Source organism: Leptodactylus fuscus, chromosome 1, assembly GCF_031893055.1.
Source record: "Leptodactylus fuscus isolate aLepFus1 chromosome 1, aLepFus1.hap2, whole genome shotgun sequence".
NCBI lineage: Eukaryota > Metazoa > Chordata > Amphibia > Anura > Leptodactylidae > Leptodactylus > Leptodactylus fuscus.
This window is the reverse complement of record NC_134265.1, coordinates 172033937-172050779: the sequence shown is the minus strand read 5'-3', so window position 1 is coordinate 172050779 and position 16843 is coordinate 172033937. Positions and strand designations below refer to the sequence as shown.

Here is a 16843-nt window from a genome sequence, read left to right as displayed (position 1 = left end):
TACTCTAATTGGAGCAAATCTATCATTTGTTGCTGTGGATTTCATCTTTTTGTGCCCTTCGCTGGTGACTTTAAATGAGCAATTCTAAAGGTCACAAAACATTGTTCTGCGCAGTTATTTTATAAGCTAAATAAAGTAACATTTATGTTTTTGACCTTCTTTTGCCTTAACGTTAAGTTCCAGAAGAATATGTGCAGTGAAACACAACTGGGGCACAAAATGTTGTTACTGCTAACATTACTCAATGCTCCGTGTAACTATGGTTGCATCAGCCTTCTTCTCAATGGCCACTAGCAAAGGTTATATACCCCTGATTTATTCTTTTCAATTCATACAAAGCTTTCCTAGTTTCCTTCTTCATTGCTCAACGTTTCTTGAGATGTTTGGGGCGAAATGGCCAGCTTTAAAAAGAAATAATCCATGATTTTACAATGTCACTAAATGTCTATCGTGTGTGTGTGTGACCACCTAGTGGTTGTGTTGTGCTTCGCAACCCTAACTAAATTGGATCTCTGGTAAGGGTGGACACTCCTGTATGTCAGATGGTATATATGAGTGGAGTTCATGAGTCAGTAATGGAAGGATTTCTACCTGTCTTCTTATGGCTTCTCTGGCTAGTAAATATTCCCTTAAATATTTTATTCTCCTTCCATTTAGATTTTGATTGTGAGTGCTACTGGCCTAGCAGGGATTTTGCTGCTCAACTACCAGAGAGACTACACAGTATGGGTATTGCCGCTCATAATTGTCTGCCTATTTGCCTTTCTGGTTGCACACTGCTTCCTCTCCATCTATGAAATGGTGGTAGACGTCCTGTTCTTGTGTTTTGCTATTGACACAAAATATAATGATGGAAGTCCAGGGAAAGAATTCTTCATGGACAAGGTTCTTATGGTAAGCTTTCATAATATTTTGCATAATTTGTTATCCAAATATCTGCCGTTTGATTTACATATCATGTCTATTAATGCCAATTGTAAGGGTATGTTCACACAGCTTTTTTTGTAAGCTGATTTTGAGGCAGAATCCACCTAAAAAAAAAAAAACACCCTCCCATTCATTTCAATAAGGGTCAGTAGCAGTTTTTTCCTCTAGCTGATTTCCTCTAGTGACATGACTTGTCTTCAGGTGGATTCCGCTTTGATAAACCCATTGAGATCAATGGGAGACAGAAAAGCCGCAATGTGGTTTTTTGATGCAGTTTTTACAAAAATCGCATCAAAAACCAAAAGCATACAAAACTCGGCAGAAACCACAACGAAGAATGCAACTAAAACTGCATCATATTAAAAAAATGCAACAAAAAAATGTTCCCTAATTCCTGAAGCAGATTTTTTCAGCCTGCAAAAAAAAATCTATGTGAACATATCATACGAGTATATGTATGCAACCTTAGAGGTTGATGTTTGTAAGGGGGGGGGAAGGGGAGACCAGAGATTAAAGAAATTGTCTCTAATTAAATACGGTATATTAAAGGGGTTTTCAGGCCCCAAACAGAGTTTTCACACTAATGACCTATCCACAGAATAGGTTCTCAGCATGAAAAAGCTATTTGGGGCATGAAAACCCCTTTTAAGATGACATAAAATGAATAATAATAATTAATAATGATACAGGTGTTGGACAGGGGGTTTAAAAGGGTTGTCCACTGTCAGACCAATATTGAGAGACAAATGTTATTGTTTGTATAATAAAAAGTTGTACAATTGTCCAATATACTTTTGGGTTTTTTAGATCTCTGCTTGCTGTCATTCATTTTGTTACTTCTAGTAGATTAAGTTCTGGCCATGGTCATGTGATTTATGGTCCATGGTCATGTGATGAGTCGTGCACCTGTGTGTTCATCACATGACCATGGTCAGAATTTCATCCATTAGAGGTAAGCAGAGTGAATGACAGCAAGCTAAGATCTAGAAAACACTGAGGAACTGATACAGAAAGTATATTGGAAAATTGTTTATCTTTTTATTATAGAAACAACATTTGTCTCAATATTTGTCTCAAAGTGGCCAATCCCTGTAATGGTGATATCCTATAAACAATACTTATCCTTTACTCACAGGACAGAGAATAACTGCATGATTGATGGGACCCCACTGATCAGAAAAGCAGGGGTCCTTGAGTAAGCTATAATGGAAGGCAGACTTGGGGACCCCTGTACTACATTCATGGAGGTCCCAGTGTATCACATAACCTTTGGATAGGTAATACACCTTTAGGGTAAATCACCTGTAAGAAGACTAGTTTGTAAATGTGTTTAATGGTTAGATTTTATTATTCAGAACTAAGCCGTTATTAATTGCCATCTTGCATTTGGTGGTATTCTTAAGCAATGTAGTGGTAATGTGCAATATGTTTTTACAGGAATTTGTGGAAAACAGCAGAAGAGCAATGAAAGAGACGGGTAGTGGAGCAGAGGGCAGGGAGCTAAAACCGATGGTAGGTGCAGGCAAGCAGATGACCATGCTCCAAGAATTTCACTTTTGCTTCCTGCCGCTATCTCTCTTCACTGACTGGGCTTCCTCTGGTGACTTCTTTGTTGTCTGTGTCACACAAGACGTTCTTCTTTTCCTGTTTATCTGCTTGCCGATCAGCTGGCTAGCAGAGTTTATGTCTCAGCTAAAACCATTACCTGTAAAGGCAAGCTGAAAGAAAATGAGCCCCCCCCTCTTCCTTTTGGGAGAACACCTAGGTTATTTGTGTCCTACCTCTTGCAGAGGTAACATTTCCATTATGTTAATGGCCATTACTGTATCTCTGGAATATTGTATTGGCTTATGAAATCAGGAACCAACACAGACTGAGTCTCATGTCCGAGGCTCGGTAGTGTGGTAGCAACCAAATTCTATGGCCATAAGATGGGAAGGTACAAAAACAAAATCCTGGTCACTATGATTATCATTGATACTATACCATTTCATTAAGTTGGTGCCGATACCCATCCAAAGAAAATTAGACAAACCCTCCAATGTCTGCGTGACTGATGTCTACTCTCAGTGAAAGGCAGATATTGGTTGAAAGAAGGAGTGGGCATGTTGGTATTCAACATGCCTGATCCTCTATTCCTATGGGAGATGAGGAGGAGTGTGGCAGTGGCGTATAGTCCTCCCCGCATTAAAAGAAGAATCATGCACACTACATGTTTACTGTTATGTACAGCACTTATAAACCACTTAATATTGCGTTCTGTCTGATAAATTAAGTTTCTCTCAGCTTGTCAGATCCATACCATTCATGCAAACTGGCTTGTTTGTGTTCTGTTTGTAACTTCATATGAAAGCTAACATACTAATGTAGCATCAATCTATGCATGCAGTCACATTCTGTATGTGTAGCTAATGATCTGCAAGACTATATTCAGTTTCCTACTTTATTATTATAGTTATGCAAACTTTTTCATTGATTTCAATGACATTTGCAATACAAGCAGCTCGCCTTCTCTTAGGAAAAGCTTAACCTGCTATACAATTCTGTCCAGTAATAATGAAAAAAAGAATCTAGACTAAAACAAATAAATCAGCAAATTGCATTATCCATCATCGGCTGTTATGTTTTATGTTTCACAGTAGTGTATAATAGAAGTCAAGCATTAGTGTGAGCAGAGCCTAAACTTTAGGGGTGCAGTTCCATATGATATACTAATGCCTACCAGTGCCTGTATACCATTTGTCAGCATTTGTGGAATATATGAAAGCTGAACTGTATATGACTGTATTCGCCTCAAAATCCTGACCAAAAAGACGGCTCCCATTGAAATCAATGGGAGCTGGTCCGTTCTTTTTTCTGGGAGCCGTTTGTTCTGGCTCCTGGAAAAAAGAAGCGACATTCTCATTCGCGAATCTGCCTCAAGACACTCCCGACTAGGCCCATTCATTGGGCCTAATCCGGAGCAGAGTGCGCGACTGGATTCCGGTGGAGTATTTTATTTACAATGTTCTGATATGCTGCAGACATCAATGTATGGATAGTTAAAGAAATTAAAAGATTTTCCAGAAAGCCACTCTTGTCTATGGGTTGTGTCTGATTTTGTGTGTATCAGCATTGCTGTATCGCCTAGCTTAGAACAGTAGTGAAACTCCAGGCTGCAGATATTTTGAGAGCAAATACAGCTCCATGATTAGGTTAAAAGCTAAATAGTCATATTGTATCTAGAATCAGACAAACTCTGCGTCTGGTGACAATTTCTTGTGAAACATCTTTAGAAATTTTTTGTTTTATACAAATCCTGAAAAAATTGAATTAAAAGGAAAATAATATAATTCGCTGGACTGATTTTGATTGTGAGAATCTTAAAGGGAATCTTTTACCTCCCTAAGGCCGGGTTCACATGGGGTTTTGTGCTCTATGTACTCTATTACCATATATACTCAAGTATAAGCCAACTTTTTCAGCACATTTTTCATGCTGAAAAAGCTCTCCTCGGCTTATACATGAGTCAGGGTCCACGGAGCACAGAAAACTGGAAGGACCTAGAAGGGGGAGGTCCTTTAGTGCTACTGCTCTGTGATTGGCTTGTCATATAAGGTGACGTGACTGTGATGTCATCAAAGGTCCTGTAGAAACTAGAAAGTAACATCTGTAGATACGTCAGTGGCCATTATGTGCAGGATTCATTGTGTCTTATATGTCTGTTATATGGAGGAGAGGAAGCTACAGTAAAGAGAGAGTAAAACACAGGTACCTGCTGTGCCTATTACTATGCCTATTAATGTATGCATAAAGGCATTTGGGGTTATTAATTTAGTTTCGGTAACTCCATGTGCCTCACATTAATAGCAGTTAACCCCATCATGTCCCTCCTATTAACCCCTGTATGCCCCATATAAGGGTTACTAATATGTGAGACACATGGGGGTACTAATGAAGGACCTTAATTATGAAGATACTTAATTATTACCTCCATATGTCCCACATATCAGTAACTCTTATGTGAAGGACATGATGGGGTTAACTGCTATTACTATGATCCCCATGGAGTTACTAAGCTGTAATGCACATGACCAGACTTATTATCTGCAATGGTGGATTTCCCCCCTAGGCTTATACTCGAGTCAATAAGTTTTCCCAGTTTTTTGTGGTAAAATTCGGGGCCTCGGCTTATACTCGAGTATATACGGTAGTTGCTGCCAGCAGCATTATGTCAGACCTTTTTGTATGTCATTCAAAACTGGTCTGTTCCTTACCATCCTGCAACTTGTAACCTCCTGTTTCCTGCGTGTAGAGGCTCTCAAACACTTCTGTCATCAAACAACCCAGCTTCAATGCCATACTGAAGGAGGGATACAGCTGTAGTTTTCTTTTTTTCTCCTCTGTGGAACTGCATACCATGAACGAGGAGAGACGTGAGAGGTCAAAGCACACAGCTCTGGCATCACACTAAGAGAAGTCCATCACCCATTCCCCTATTCCATTTAGATGGCTCATAGTTTTCATATGGACTGTACATGACCCTGTGGTTTACAGTTTCTAGTAGGCGACCATTTAAATCACGTTTTTACTTTACCGGTATCTTTATTTGTGAAGTAGGTGTGTGCTTCTACTATTTGAGAGCAGTTCAAGTCAACTGTATTTTTTTTTTGTATTGTTTTTTGTTTTTCTTTGCTGGATTCCATATTTAACCCTTGCTGTAATTGTTCTGCTTTCATCCACCCATTGCTGTGTGTTGTGTTCTTCATGATTAATTCCATCTAAGATCATCCTTATGTGACTTTGTTTTTTAGGCTTCGGGAACAAGTTCAGCTTGAATCTAGCCCAGCAATATCGGACCCCATTGACATTCCAAAATAAATACAAGCAGCCAAAATAGAAGCAGGGTTAATAATTCTCCTGTTTACATATATATATATAATTTGCTCTATGTACACTATTAGTTGCTGCCAGCAGCATTATCGCCATACAATTTTTGTGTTAGTTGTGCAGCGTGAACAAAGCTACTAAACTTGAATGGAAATATTTGGGAGCGGAAGTAGGTATTTTTCCCTCTTTTTTACTTTTGGTCAGGTTTAATGCTTTAATACACAAGAGGCAATTTTACACTGTCACCCATGCTTCTGTGTTTTTTATTACAGTGTCAATGTAATACAGGAAATCATAGGGTTCTTATTTTCACAGTTTTTTTATGTTTTTAAACTTGTGACAGTTCTTGGAAATGAGGGAATAAATGCAGATATATATTTTTCATGTTTTTTTGTTGCTTCAGATATTTCCCTCCCTCGCCCTGACATTTCTGTACACTCCTGCAATTTGCACTAAATGTAACCTTAGTCTTGATAACTACGGTACAGGTTGACGTATGCTGGATGTCTATGAAAGTGTAGACTCTGCAGTCTGAGAGGATAGGCGCTTTGCAGCAAGAATTATACTCTGCTTGTTTCTTCTGTGTACTAAAGACAAAGCACTATTCCAAGGTCTCATATTCAGAAAGTGAGTTGCCTGCTGTTTTGCTGTTTACTTCCTGCTCTTACAATTACTGTAACGTTAATGTTTGTATTGATTTCATTCTAGTACTGCTATTCACAGCAGAGCTCAGGTTATTTCATTGCGGTTGTCACCTTACCAGACAACTGGTTTGCTGGTGAGTGTCTATGCAGAAACATATATGCCATCACAAGAGGTGTCAAACAACTGGCATACACTGTTTTGTGGCATCTGTATAACGTTCTCTCTCCAGAAGAATTGACAGCGACTTTATAATATGGCGTCATCAAGGGGATACATTTTCACACTGAACAGGGCTCATTTAGCAATACTTCTTGGTGGCAGTTCTCTCTACTGTAATAATTTAAGATTATATTGCCAATCTCTCTGATGGCATTTTTTGGTTATTGGTCAGTGGCCTGTTTCTTTTGAGTGGTCTACAAAAGCTTTAAAAGAAATGGCCTTTAATTGTTTCTATATTTATAATGTTGGAGAAGTCTGTACATCTTATTTTTGCTGAATTTCTGTAGATCCCTCAAAGAAGAAGTATCTTTATACACTATTAAAAGGATAGACGCCTTTTATTTTCTGAAACAAGACAATAAACCAATAGCCCACGGGGAGTGACATTTATTTTTCGTTTAGGATACTACTTCTTTGACGGTGGCATTTATTTGGGAAATTATACATTTGCATATGTCTTTTCTTTAAGATGTCTTGTTTTTAATGACTTTTGTAGGAAAACAAAAAAATAAATAAATAAAAAAAAATGCTTTAAATGTCTTCATTTATTTTCTGCAGCTAAGAATGTCATTGCTTTGAATAAAAATTGTATGTGTTTTGGGGCTCATGAATGATGATGGTGGCAAAATGGGTCACACATTAAATTGAGACAAACTAGATATATGGATTTGCTAACACTACAAAACTGATACACTAGGAGTTAGTCTCTGCCAGGGATTCGGTCAATTTTTATGTCAAAATATGGATGTAAATCAGTGGGGATTGTTGTTAGAATTTAGATCCATTATACATTGTACCTAGAACAGCACCTTGACGTTATAAATGAAAGCTATGAGCCAAAAGATGGTTTGGGTATTTTTTTTTTTTTTTTTTTCACAGACCAGTATTCTGGCAGAATGGTTAGTAGGTCCAAACCATGGAAGAAGTGAAAAGTTTTTATTATATCTATTCCTTTCCTGGTTTGGTTTTCAAATATGTATAAAATAAAACCAAAGAAAACATGAGGCAGATGCAAAAATATATATAAAAAGTATGAAAAATATTTATTGATAACCAAATTGTTAAAAAGTCACAGGGAGACACGCAAAAATAACTCACTAAAAATAGTGAGCAGACACTTAAATCAACCCACTCAGCGCATCTCCTAGTCATAGTAGAGAGTCTCTGAGACAAAGTATGTGCATATAACACTCCACCCAGGGAATATACTTGAATATATACTCGATTATAAGTCTACCCGAATATAAGCTGGGGGGGATGCAGCAGCTACTGGAAAATTTCAAAAATTAAAATGGCCGGAGTTTTTGGTTGCAGTAGATGCTGTGGAAGGGGAGGGGGTGTTTTGGTTGTCTGTCTGCCCCTTCCCTGAGCTTGAGGACTGGGTTCCCCCCCCCCACTTGGAATTCAGCCTGGCTGAATATAGGGTATCTGCAGTGCTCATATTAACCCCTTCCCAAAGGAATAGGAGCACTGCAGATACTCTATATTCAGCCTGGCTGTAATCAGGCTGAATTCCAAGTGGGGGGGAACTGCCCCTTCAAGCTGAGGGTAGGGGCAGACAGACTACCGAAACGCAACCCTTCCCCCCTTCCGCAGCACCTACTGCACCCCAAACCCTGACACCCCCCCATCAACATCAATCTAGTATTTATCCTTTATCATTTCAACTGGGGGGATATTGTTATATACAGTGTTGGCCAAAAGTATTGGCACCCCTGCAATTCTATCAGATAATACTCGTGTTCTTCCAGAAAATGATTGCAAGCACAAACTCTTTGGTATTAATATCTTCATTTATTTTGCAAGCAATGAAAAAAAAGTCAAATCATTGATCATTTTACACAAAACTCCAAAAATGGGTGAGACAAAAGTATTGGCACCCTCAGCCTAATACTTGGTAGCACAACCTTTAGACAAAATAACTGTGAACAACCGCTTCCGGTAACCAGCAATGAGTTTCTTACAATGCTCTGCTGGAATTTTAGACCATTCTTCTTTGGCAAACTGCTCCAGGTCCCTGAGATTTGAAGGGTGCCTTCTCCAAACTGCCATTTTGAGATCTCTCCACAGGTGTTTTATGGGATTCAGGTCTGGACTCATTGCTGGTCACTTTAGAAGTCTCCAGTGCTTTCTCTCAAACCATTTTTTTTTTTTTTTCAACTGTAATTTTTATTGAAGTTTTTGAAACAGAGTATACATCCAGAAACAAAAGTCATGTAAAATACAATAAAGCAAAGGAAAGGCCTAACTAGAAACGGCCTTCAACAACTTCCAGAAACCAAGAAACACACGACGACAAACAAACAAATAAGACTGACAGGACAGACAAGACGGAGGGAAACAGGACAAAAAAAGAAAGGGTGGGTAAGGACGGGAGGGGGTATGAACAGATGTGGAAGCACAGAGGGAAGTCAATAACCATGCGTTATACAGTAAGCATCCCAGGACGACCAGATGGAGTCAAAACCCTCCACTGAGTGGTTCAGCGTGGCTGTCATGTATTCAAGGCTACGCACATCCTTAAGACGTGCAATCAATTCAGGTTTGGTAGGGGGAAGCACATCCTTCCAATGGCGCTCTCAAACCATTTTCTAGTGCTTTTTGAAGTGTGATTTTGGTCATTGTCCTGCTGGAAGACCCATGACCTCTGAGGGAGACCCAGCTTTCTCACACTGGGCCCTACATTATGCTGCAAAATGTGTTGGTAGTCTTCAGACTTCATAATGCCATGCACACGGTCAAGCAGTCCAGTGCCAGAGGCATCAAAGCAACCCCAAAACATCAGGGAACCTCTGCCATGTTTGACTGTAGGGACCGTGTTCTTTTCTTTGAAGGCCTCTTTTTTTCCCCTGTAAACTCTGTTAACGCCTTTTCCGAAAAAGCTCTACTTTTTGTCTCATCTGACCAGAGAACATTCTTCCAAAACATTTTTGGCTTTCTCAGGTAAGTTTTGGCAAACTCCAGCCTGGCTTTTTTATGTCTCTGGGTAAGAAGTGGAAACAGGGATACAGTGTTGGTCCTATATACGTGAAGTCAGGGTCCCACCCTCGGCTTTATCAGATAGAGAGACTTCACAAGTGGTAGTAGTGTTCAAACTTCATATTTTATTTTACGTAAAGTTGAGCAAAACGTTTTTCGGTCAGAAGACCTTCCTCAGACTCTACAATAAAGCGTAATAACCCAGTGTCAAAAACTTATTCACAAGTGATTGTGTATCATATATACAATATTTACATAATAAACATATGAACAAACATAGGAGACAAGGATGAACAATACAAAAACACAACATAAGTTGTGATATCACAATGAGATATCACAACTTATGTTGTGTTTCAACTTCAGGATACATCAGGCCCTTTGCCTAAAGGTCACAGTGCTGGAACTCATACATATACCTCATTCAATACAGGTGAATGCTTTTCATTACTTGCTATGCTGTTAACTATGCATTCGTACGATAAATTACAACTTTGAGAATTTATATTGATATGTCCTTATCTACTCCCATATGTATATACTGGCTTACCATCTGCTGATACAACTGGCTGCTCTGGACATGGCTCATTTTCATGTTTGTTTGTTTTTGTTTTTGTATTGTTCATCCTTGTCTCCTATGTTTGTTCATATGTTTATTATGTAAATATTGTATATATGATACACAATCACTTGTGAATAAGTTTTTGACACTGGGTTATTACGCTTTATTGTAGAGTCTGAGGAAGGTCTTCTGACCGAAAAACGTTTTGCTCAACTTTACGTAAAATAAAATATGAAGTTTGAACACTACTACCACTTGTGAAGTCTCTCTATCTGGGTAAGAAGTGGGGTCTTCCTGGGCATCCTACCACAAATTATACAGTGCTGCGGAATATGTTGGCGCTATATAAATAAAATTTATTATTATTATACAGTCCCTTTTCATTCAGACGCCAACGGATAGTACGGGTTGACACTGTTGTACCCTCAGACTGCAGGGCAGCTTGAACTTCTTTGGATGTTAGTCGAGGTTCTTTATCCACCATCTGCACAATCTTGCATTGAAATCTCTTGTCAATTTTTCTTTTCCGTCCACATCTAAGGAGGTTAGCCACAGGGCCATGGGCTTTACACTTCTTGATGACACTGCACACGGTAGATACAGGAACATTCAGGTCTTTGGAGATGGACTTGTAGCCTTGAGATTGCTCATGCTTTCTCAAAATTTTGCTTCTCAAGTCCTCAGAGAGTTCTTTGGTCTTCTTTCTTTTCTCCATGCTCAATGTGGTACACACAAGGACACAGGTGAGTCAACTTTAATCCATTTCAACTGGCTGCAAGTGTGATTTAGTTATTGTCACCACCTGTTAGGTGCCTCAGGTAAGTAACAGGTACTGTTAATTACACAAATTAGAGAAGCATCACAGGATTTTTCAAACTGTGCCAATACTTTTGTCCATCCTCTTTTTTTATGTTTGGTGTGGAATTATATCCAATTTGGCTTTTTTGACAATTCTTTTTGTGGTTTTCCATTGAAGACAAATTAAATGAAGATAATAATTGCAAAGAATTTGTGATTGCAATCATTTTCTGGAAGAAAATGAGTATTATCTGACAGAATTGCAGGGGTGCCAATACTTTTGACCAACACTGTACACTCCAGAAACTCTGTATTGTTTGCACGGTGTAGATTTTCTTCTGGTTTTCTTCAGACTCGCATTCTGCTGTGGTGGTTCCAGGGAGAGACCTGTCCAGCCAGAAGGTCCACAGGGAGTGCAGCGGGATGCCCTCACTGTCCGGCTCCTGTGGCAGTTCAGGCTGGTGAGCTCAGTCTGGTGATGGTTCAGGTGCAGCTGCTCGTCGCTCTCCACCTTGAGCTGCTGCCGGTCCAGACCCACGGGGAGCGCCATTTTCTTGTGGACCCTGCCAGCGTTGTCACTAACTGCACAGAGTGTCAATTTCTTAATTAATAGCCCAATTCAAATACATTTAGTGAAAAACCTGAGGATTGAAAATGGTGAAAACAGCCATAGATTAATTTCTTAAGGGGTCCAGTTTGAAATATGGGGTTTCTACTGTTCTCTGGTGTCTGAAAATCTTACATGATGTTTGAAAAATATCATAATAAAATGACTGCACCAAAATTCATAAGGTTCTCTTTCATTTCTGAGGGCTGTGTTTAAGTCAAGTGACACAATAGAGCCACATATGGGACATTTCTACCAAGTGCAGAATCTGAGTAATAAATATTGTGGTTTGTTTTGCTGTTAACACTATCTTTTTTATATAGGAAAAACGGATTTGAAATGGAAAATTTGAAGAAAAAAAAATTGGAAATTTCACTTCCATTTTTCATTTATTCCTGTTGAACACCTAAAAAATGAACAAAGTAATGTTCTGGATATTTTTATTTTTTTTTTGGGGGGGAGGGGTTTCTATTGTTTAGGCCCCTCAAAATCGCTTCACAACAGAATAGGTCCCTAGAAAACAGAATGTTTAAATTGGGTGTAGTAACTATGTTTGTGGAAAATTTCAGCCAAATCGGTGGAGCGGGTTTTGCGTGATTGACCGCCAAACATCCGAACATCCAAAGTCACAAACCCACAAACATTTCACATTTATAATATTAATAGGATTATGTACTAAAGAAGCATGTCATACAGAATGGGTTTTCTTTGTATTATTTGTAATCTTTAGCGCTCTCTAGTGCACAAAAGAGAAATTGTAAGGATAAAAAATGTAATATGATTAGGCTGCAAAATCAGAATTTTTAAATGCCCAATGTGTTTTCTGAAAAAAAAAAAAAAATTACTATGTACAGCATACAGTACTTAACATAAGTACATTCTAATCAATGTTGTAAAACTGGTGGAAGCCTTTGCTATACAATGGAGCATACTGATGAAAATGTGTCAGTGACTTTCTTAACATTCATCAATCATTTTAGACATTTTTTTACAATATGACAAGTGGTTGTGGGAAACAGAAGTAGCTTAAAGCATACATAACCTTTAACTACTTCATGACCAGATCCTTAGATCATAATAGACCCTTGGGGAGCATGAACTGCAGAGCTGCTCTGAGTCCTGTAGAACCCAGTAGCTTCTGCAATTCCCAATCCATGTTGTGACATGAAGCATTGGACTATTCATGAAATCTCCTTTAGCTGTACATACAGTGTTCATTGGACCCTAGGCCGAGATGGTAATAAACTGTCCCTGCCTTCTCTATAGGATGTTTCCCTATTGTAACAACTATCTATAACAGTATATGAGTTATATTTTGCATTTTTCCCATCTGCACGCTATATCTGTACTTCGCATTCATCTCTGAGCTGCTGGAGACTAACTGCCATACACTGCACACAATAAGTACAAGAGAATTTGCTCTACAAGTGTATGTATATTCAAGGTTGTGATGGAAAGCACCTATTTAGCTCCAGCATCAGGCTAAATGTATCTTTGCTCTCTTATCTCCTGCAATTCCTGTTTACTCCTTCCCTCCCCTATCCATAGAAATTTATATGTGCTATCTGGGTCATGTGACCTGCAATCCATTTGAAGATGGGTATAGCAGGGGATTTCAGAACAAAAGTCATTTAAGCAGAAGGAGGGGAGCCATGAAATAGTCTGATAGCAGGAAGAACTATTTTTCTTAACTATGTATTTATGTAAAGTTTGTTATTGACCATTCAAGACACATTATTGTTAGAGATGGGTAAACCTCTAAAGTTTTGTTTTGGGTTCGGCCAGTTCAGTTACATGATTCATTTTGGTGTAAACTAGTTTGTTCTGAATTGAATGTAAATTGGCTTTAAACATCACTATAAGTGTTCCTAGGAACTTATCCAATCTATTTCTAGCTATCTGAGGAAAACACAACCTAAGTAAATTGTTTCATTTTTTTTCTTCGGGTTAATTTTGGCACACTTTTTTTTTTTTTTTTTTTAAACTATTATGGTGAATTTAGCTTTATTAAATGCCAGATAGCATTCATTAGTTGGTGTTGATAGCAGTGACAATATCAATGACAATACAGTATGGAATGGTGTTCAGAATTGCAATCGAATTATTTTTTTGTATTAAATATTTATACCTTTAACAAATGTAATGGTTTCAACCTCCCCTTCCCTTCTTTCCTCAATGTCATACAGATAAAGATTCTGCAATTCCACTCTGAATTTGCCTTTAATTGTTTTCCATGTGAAGGCAAAGATCACCGTAGGACGTGGGAAAAAAGGGTCCTGCTCGATCCCGCTCTGAATTTGATGACTGATTCTTTCGTGGAGTCTATGACTCGACACTCCCTGCTGATTAGGCCCATTCATCTAAAGGAATTTCTCTTCTTTTTTCGCATAAGCCTCTCCTGATATGTTTTATACTTTCGACCCTTCAATATTTTTGTATCCCACCATTGCACCCATTGTGTTTTATATATGAAGAGCTCAACGGAAAAATGGCCTAAGTCCAAAAATCAATATTGTGAGAAAAACTAAATTTAAAGTTTTAGCCTAAAGCAAACGGGCATTATTGTGGAATATATCTATCCAATGTAATCAGCTAATGAACACCGTTAATCCTAATCATAAATTGTATTATTTATTAAAAAAAATGCAGCTTCATGTATAAATATTATTTATTTAATATTATTAATTAATTACTACTATTATTAAACGATGAAGAATAATAATTACCTGCCTCCCTTTTCGGCGCTAAATATGTGCAAAAGTCGATTTAGAGCCTTTTAAACAATAAGACAAAGTTTTTACACTAATATAAACAACAGACCGGAAGTCACGATTTCAATGAAAAAATGACCAACGAGAGTGAAGTAAGTAAGTTTGTATTGGACTTAGGCCATTATTCCATTGAATGTAAATTCTTCTGCATTGAAATATATGGACTTAGGTCATTAATCCTAGGTACCTTGTAAACCCAATGCATAGAACGAGGTACAAAGAAGCTTTCTAGGTAATTTGAAATATGACAAAATGTGGACTTAGGCCATTTTTCCGTTGAGCTCTTCATATGTATTTTTATAGATGAGGTCTCAAAAAGTGGACACAGTATTCAAAATGTGGCCTCACCAGTGCTCTATACAGGGGGATCACAATTTCTCTCTTCCTGTTTATTTCTCTAGCTATACAGATGAATGTTCTACTTGCCTTGCGCTCTCATTTTGAGACCATTTGATACTAGGGCCCTTAGCTACTTCTCCTTTGAAGTCCTGGCCAATAAAGCTAGTTCTTTTTCCATGTTACAAACCTCACCAGAATTATCACCCCTATTACACACTTGTATGTCATCAATAAACAGGCAAACCTTAGCTCCTGAACCTTCTGCTTTTGCTTCTACTACTTTTAGTGGCGGCACTGGCAGAGGCTGTGGAGCTCTGACAGTAGAGGAGGATTGGGCGCGGGCTGAGACCTCCTGGGCTGACATGCTGCTGGCACTGGCAGTCCTCTCCTTGAAAGCTTCAGCAAACTTGTATACAGCTTATCCTGATATTATAGTAATTTTGACATAATAGAACCATCTTCGTCAATGACATCATCTTCCCTGCCACATTTTTCAGACTCATCATGGACATGAGCTTTTCGTATTTTCACACCTCTAGATTTCCCCCAGCACAGCTACTACTTCACCACCCCACCAATACTACCACTAACAGTCATGTTTTCCCTCTCTTCCTCCTGTACATGAAAAAAATGACTGAACTCCTCAAAAACAAGACTACTAGGCCTAGGAGGAATATCTTTTGCTGTAGTCGAACTGTTGTCTCTCTGGGGTAAGGAAAGTGCCACATTTTCACTAGGGATCAGTGAAGATGAAAACAGAGTTGACACAGCAGACAAGCCACACTAAATTAAGACAGTGAAGTTGGAGAAGGAACAGACAGAACCCTAACTCAAAATCACAGCAACACTGTCAGATGTAATATGCTGTTGTGACTGAGATGATCTAGCCAAATAACCAAAAAAAGTTTTTTTCATTCTCAGGAGCTAAGATAACCCTGTGGATACAGGAGGCATTGCCAAAACCAAAAGTAGTGCAGCTGTTGCTACCCATATTCCTAGTGTTACTTGCAGTGGTGGGTGGCAAGACAGTAGCACAGACAATTGTTTCCTCCTCCTCCTTTACCCTGTTTCCTGCCCTGTATTTTTCCAGGCATTTTACAGCTATTAAAGTCCTATTAAATGTGGCCTAAACAAATAGTCTTTTAGGTGCAAAAAGAAATTACTGTGTGGCTGGTATACAACATCCTGTTAAATGTGACCTACAGAACTACCACATAACTGCAAGTAGAATTTACTTTGAGATCAGTATGAAAAATGTTCTGTTTCATGTGGCCTACACAACTGACAAACTGTACTGTAAAAACAGATTTCACTGCTGCATTTAAAAAAAAAAAAAAGTCTCTATTTTATACAGCAGAGATCTGAGGCTAATACCCATGCCCACACTGATCATGGGTATTAACCGTTTGGCACCTCGATCAAAGATGACTGAGGCGCCGTCTTACAGGCACCACCATTTTGCCGGTGTCCCGTTATTATGACAGCTAGGAGCCTGGTGAAGGCTCCCAGGCCTATCTTTCATTAGTTTCTATTGCAGGCTACTCTATGTAGCCTTCAATAGAAGAACTGGGGGTTTTTTTGTAATGGAATTAGTAATTAGACCCCTGGGGTTCAAGACCCCCTAGGGAGTTTAACAAATGCAAAAAAAATAATAAAAAACAAGTTAAAAAAAATCTGAAAAAAAAAATTAAAAGTTCAAATCACCCCCTTTCCCTAGAACACATATAAAAAATACTTATACTCTGAAACACATACACATTAGGTATCCCAGTGTCTCAAAACGTCCGCTCTTCAAATCTATAAAAATATTTTTCCCGAACGGCAAACACCATAGTGGGGGGAAAAAAAAATCAAAAGCACCAAACTGCCGTTTTTCAATGTTTTGCTTCTGACAAAAATTTGAATAAAAAGTGATCAAAGCAAAAGCAATTCCCCAAAATGGTATAACTGAAAGGTACACTCCTGTAAAAAAGTTATGGGTGTCCTAATATGGCAACTTTTAGAAAAAAAAGTAGATTTTTGTTAAGGGGTTAAAATGTAAATACAACCAAATACATTTGGTATCCCCGGAATCATACCAAAACACAGAATACTGCTGATATGTCATTTTGGCTGCACAGTTAACAC

The 16843-nt window shown here is 38.4% G+C and overlaps 1 protein-coding gene across 1 annotated transcript in view; it reads left to right on the top strand.

Moving 5' to 3' along the window:
- Nucleotides 1-7154, top strand: part of SLC44A1 (solute carrier family 44 member 1) — a 105412-nt gene extending 98258 nt beyond the window's left edge. The window contains exons 14-16 of the mRNA XM_075280050.1: nt 658-894; nt 2365-2439; nt 5721-7154. Coding sequence (XP_075136151.1) covers nt 658-894; nt 2365-2439; nt 5721-5744 — 336 coding nt within the window. The 3' untranslated portion in view covers nt 5745-7154. The remainder of the gene's footprint in view (nt 1-657; nt 895-2364; nt 2440-5720) is intronic.
- The last annotated feature ends 9689 nt before the right edge of the window (nt 7155-16843 follow it).